This window comes from Zingiber officinale, chromosome 10A (genome assembly GCF_018446385.1).
Source record: "Zingiber officinale cultivar Zhangliang chromosome 10A, Zo_v1.1, whole genome shotgun sequence".
NCBI classification, from domain to species: Eukaryota; Viridiplantae; Streptophyta; class Magnoliopsida; order Zingiberales; family Zingiberaceae; genus Zingiber; species Zingiber officinale.
The window spans coordinates 2,061,275-2,066,399 of NC_056004.1; the positions used below are offsets into that span (position 1 = coordinate 2,061,275).

General features: G+C 44.3%; 1 protein-coding gene across 1 annotated transcript; it reads right to left on the minus strand.

Annotated features, from left to right (window-relative positions):
- Nucleotides 1–1,490: 1,490 nt before the first annotated feature.
- On the minus strand, nucleotides 1,491–3,128 carry LOC122027576 (probable glutathione S-transferase). The gene is made up of 2 exons (XM_042586561.1): nucleotides 2,740–3,128; nucleotides 1,491–2,011 (listed from the first exon to the last, which is right to left on the minus strand). Exons 1-2 carry the CDS (start codon nucleotides 3,052–3,054, stop codon nucleotides 1,676–1,678), a joined length of 651 nt encoding a protein of 216 aa, XP_042442495.1. The 5' UTR covers nucleotides 3,055–3,128; the 3' UTR covers nucleotides 1,491–1,675.
- Nucleotides 3,129–5,125: the final 1,997 nt, after the last annotated feature.

A 5,125-nucleotide genomic window follows, 5' to 3' on the forward strand; every position in this document is an offset into this window, starting at 1 on the left:
AAAAATTTATTCCAAGACTAGGTCTTGGATTAGTAGTGTGGGAGAAAAATAAAAATAGTAATTCAAGAATTTTGAAAAAAAATAATAAAATAATAATAAAATAATATAAAAAAATATTACTATAAATTTTTGGAAATGCGATATTTTGCTAACACGGACCAGTGGCGAAAAGATGATAGTGAATTTTTCGAAATTAATTTTGGAGGGAAAAAAAAACCCTAAACGAAAGAAAAAGCGACGAAAAAAAAAATGCTCGAACGGTAGTTGTACAAATTCAGAGCAACTGCGCTCTGATACCAATTGTTGGATCGAGAAGCGCTAGAAGGGGGGAGGGTGAATAGCGCTCGTGGCTTATTCGTTCGATTCGAAAATAGTGATCGAGTAAAGCAACAGAAATATAAAAGAACACAACGCAAACACAAGATATTTACTTGGTTCGGAGCCTGTGGCGACTCCTACTCCAAGGCCCACGCTCGTTGAGCGTTTACCTTGGGCAACAACTATAATTTCGAAAAGGATTACAAATTTCAAGTACAATTCACAATAATTAAATATACCAACGACAATATAAATGGTCGTTTCTGAGCTCCGGGTCGTCGGCGTCAAGTTGTAGCTTCGACGGAACTTCTCGTTAGCAGCTGGTTGCGTAAGGATTGCTTGGAAGGTGATATTGCTAGCTGCTGGTCGAGACCCTCTTGTATAGGGTGTTCAAGGCGCCTCCATCAAGCTCCAAGGCGCCTCCAACCTAAAATTTGATCCCGAAATCAACTCTACGATAAGCCTCTGCTCGCTGCCTGTTATCCATCTGAAGGTGCCTTCAATGTCACTCCAAGGCGCCTCCAAACAGTGGTCCAAGCCGCCTCCAATCCCCACGAAGGTGCATCGAATACTGTTCATCCGAGGTGTGACTTGCTCCTTTGTTCCTGCAAAATGTATTAGTCCCAAACACATACCCTGCAAAACAAAGTTAGCACATAATAGTCATAAATAAAATATTGATAGTCTCCGGACTATCCGGGTCTGACTTTGAATTTCCTACCGAAAACTCTAGGTCGACCCGATGCCTACTGTTCCCTCTGGAGAGTTACCTGTTGCCAGTGCGATCCTCTAGATCGACTGGACTTTTGCTCAGCGCTCGATACTTCCGGACTTTCTGTTGGACGCCCGCTCCCCGACCCGTCTAGTCTTCCACCTGATTCACGACACCAGGACTTTCCACCTAGGATTACCGCCCCTAGGACTTTTACATGAAACCCTTGACCTGTCAAGACTTTCCACATAGGATTGTTCTAGTCCCCTCGGGACGGTGCGATGGTTAAGACATGAGATGTTACCACATGAGATATTGGGGTCGAAACTCAGCATGACCGAACATAACCTCCCTCATGTCTTGACCATTTGTATAACCTCCCCCATACCTCTTCTATGTTAACCTAGGGATAAATTAACGGGAACATTAGGATGAGCGAATCCTTTTGCCACGTGAAGGATTTTTCTAAAATAAATATGTCTTTTTATTGACTCCTCGAACCACGAACACAGCCAGTGCGACTCCAACGAAGTAGCCACACAGCACACGACACGCACCAACAAACTATTGACTACGTTGACCATAACGACAAAAATGACGGAAAATAGTCCAGAAACGTTGACTCGAGAAGGATTACATGGTCGACTACTCGAATCCGTACACCTGCTTCAAGATCTCGTAAACCTTGACCGGGTCGTCGAACACCTTGGAGACACTCTCCCTCTCCAAGCACCGTTTGCCCCACGCCACCAACTTCGGTGCCTCCGCCTCGACGCTGAAACCACCGCAGGTCTCGAAGGTGTAGAACCAGGGGCAGAAGGGAACCAGCGCAATGTCGACGTAGCCGAAAGCGTCGCCGCCGAAGTACTTCTTGTCGCCCAGCTCAGCCTCCAGGACCTTCAGGATCTCGATGAACTCTTTCTTGGCCTCCTGATGGGCCTCTCCCTTCAGCTTCCACAGTCTGGTTCCGTACTCGTAAATCTGGTCCATGGAGAAAGAGCAGAAGGCAGACGACTTGTTAGCATTTAATTCACAGCGAAACAAAGACTGGAAGTTCAATTCATATGTAAGTTACTAATACAACTCTTTTCCATCTGATTCCGATAGCCAAGCAGTTCAGCAACACAAATAAATTCTAAAAAAAACACTTTCTTTTTCCTTCTTTTGGTCAAGAAAACAAGATCTTTTTTAACCAATTAAGATCTTTTTTAACCAATTTCTTACTGAAACAGAGAGGGATGTATATTGCCTCTCTAGACGTCTGGCGTAAACTATAGGTAAGATCTGGTAAGCAGCATAGCATTCAGCGAATGATAAAAAGAACACTTTGGGTATGCTCTCCCTTTCTTCATTAAGGAGAGTGAGATTGATTGCGATATAAGGGAAAGGTAATGATATTTGCTTCAATCACTAATGAAAACAATAAGAACTACTCACCAATCTCTAATATTGACTAAAAACACTTGAAATCAAATGCACAATCAATTCACCAAGAGAAAGAACTTTCCGACCGCCTATTTCTTTCACGCCAGTTGTTCTCAAACTCCAAAACAAGTTAAAAAAAACTAACAAACACCGCCAGCTTAGAAGCTTAGAGCCTCCTTAGCAGCTACCTCCTCTGCTATCGAGTCTAACGTACGGTGACCCAGCCTAAAACTAGGCTTATTCTATACAACCAATAATCAAACAGGCGGCGGGCATAGCAATACCTTTTTGTCAATGAAGTCGCCCCAGAAGCGCGCCTGGGCGCGGGCGTAGGGGTCCACCGGCAGAAGCGGTGCGCCATCGGACCACACCTCGTCGATGTATTGCACGATGATGAGCGACTCGCACACCGGCTTGCCGTCGTGGATGAGGACGGGGATCTTCTTGTGGACGGGGTTGGCTTGCAGCAGCAGCGGGCTCTTGTTGTCCAAGTCCTGCTCCTTGTACTCGTACGCCACCCCCTTCTCCGCCAGCGCGATCCGGCACCGCTGCCCGAAAGGACTCACCCACAGATCCAGCAACACCACCGCCTCCGCCATTCTCTCTCTCGCTCGCTTTCGAATACGATGCAGATGAGGAAGCAACGATGCAGATGAGGAAGCGATTCGGGTGTTTTAAATAGAACACTGAAGTAGAACAATTCGATGGGCTCACCGCCTCGTGTGAGGTTATCACTTACGCCACCCACGTTGTCTGGGTCATTCCATGCAGGGAAACAAGTCACGGCTTGCGTCACGAGCGCCGACCGAGGAGCTTCCGTGAGGCGTCGCTGGGGAAACAACTGATTCGCTTCGTTCATGCATATTTCTCGTGTTACATTTCCAGCAATTAATTCCGGTAATTTTACCTATTACAGAAAAACAAGGAAGAATTGTTGGGCTTTGGCTTTGGCCCAGTTAAGCGCTGACATTAAGGCTACGTTGAGTTAAGTGCAATACAATGGAATTTGTAATTAATTAAATTTATAATATAATATAATATAATTTTGATTAACATTCATCATATAATATATGTAATATTATATATTTTTATTTAGTGTTGATTATTTTTTATTAGGAATGTAATTCATATTATAAAATGATAAAAATATTCTGCGACTTCTATTGATGCGTTGTCACATCTCTGTCGAAGTTTGAGGTAGCCACCGGTAACTAGCGACCGTTGTTGCTCGTCGTCGTCGTCGGTTGATGACCGGTGACGACGGGCGACCGATGGCGGCGGGCGGCGGGCGGCGGGCGGCGGTAACGACGGGAGGTCGACAGCGGGCGGTTGGCGGCCGGTGATTGCCGGGGGTGGTCGATGACGGCCGACGATGGATGGCGACGAGCGGTGGTGGAGGGTGATGACTGACTAAGAGTATATTCGATATTTAAATTTTAATTAAATAACGATCTCGTAATGTAATCGAATTATATAATATTTATTTTATAATTTAAATTATAAAATTTAATTATGTTTTAATCTCATTATATTAGAAGACATAGTGTAGCCAAACGTAGCCTAAGAATTAATCAATAATTTAAGAGGTAGCAGGTGAGATATTCGGCCCGACAGCAACGGCACATCAGGCCGTTCGCTGTCCCACTCCTTCGATCCGACGGCTCCTCAAACAGCCAGCACAGGGTACATTTGTTTGTTTTTAATCCAAAGCAGCTATCCAGCACGTGATCGGATGGAAGCAGAGCCATGAATATGGGACAAAACAAAAGGAAAATAAAATTTAAATAGTGGAGTAAAATCATTAAACAAGTAAATCCCTAGCTAGCTCGACATGCAATATCTCTAAAAGCAAATTTATGATAATCCAAAAAGCCATCCACGATCAACATTGACTTGTTGATGCTGATGTAACAACGAATTTACTGCACAACGTGTTAAATATTGAGAAAATTAACTTGCAGCAAATGTTGCAAAGGCCTCAGCTTGCATCGTTTTAAGTTGTCTTATAAGCACACTTTCAGGCCTGATAGATATGTTGATTTGGACTAAAAGAGAAGGGAAAAAGGCAGAAAAGACACAATGAATCTGAAGAGGGAAGAACACGAATAAAACCATATATCATCATTATTTTTCTTGACAACATTAAACTTAATTACTTCTGAAATCCTGAAACTAACACGCACCAACTTTGAACAACTAAACTCCTCCGTTCTACTTCTACACACAAAACTCAATTCATTAATTAATTTCTGATCTGTTAAGCCTAATCTCCCTGTTAATCTTCGTAATAAACTCTTCCACTCTCTTGTTGAGCTCCTCGTCCGACATGCTGGAATACTGATCACTCTCGCTACCGTCTGTTTCTACCGAATCCTGTAGCAAAACTACACTCTTCGCAGCTGGCTCTTCCATTTCTTCGAGGTTCTCTCCAACCGCATCGTCCGGATTCTGTTCCAATGGATCCGGAGGGAGTGAAGTCTGATGCACAACTACACTCCTCCCAATTAGTTCTTGCTCTACTTCCTTCCGCTCCTCCTTCATGACGACCAAGGCAACAGTACTGCCACTGTCCTTGAGGTGCATGACGTACTCATCGTGGAGAACCTCTCCGGAAGCAACAGCGGCGCCCGCGGGGGAGGAGAAGATGCCGGAGTCAGCCGCCACAATGAA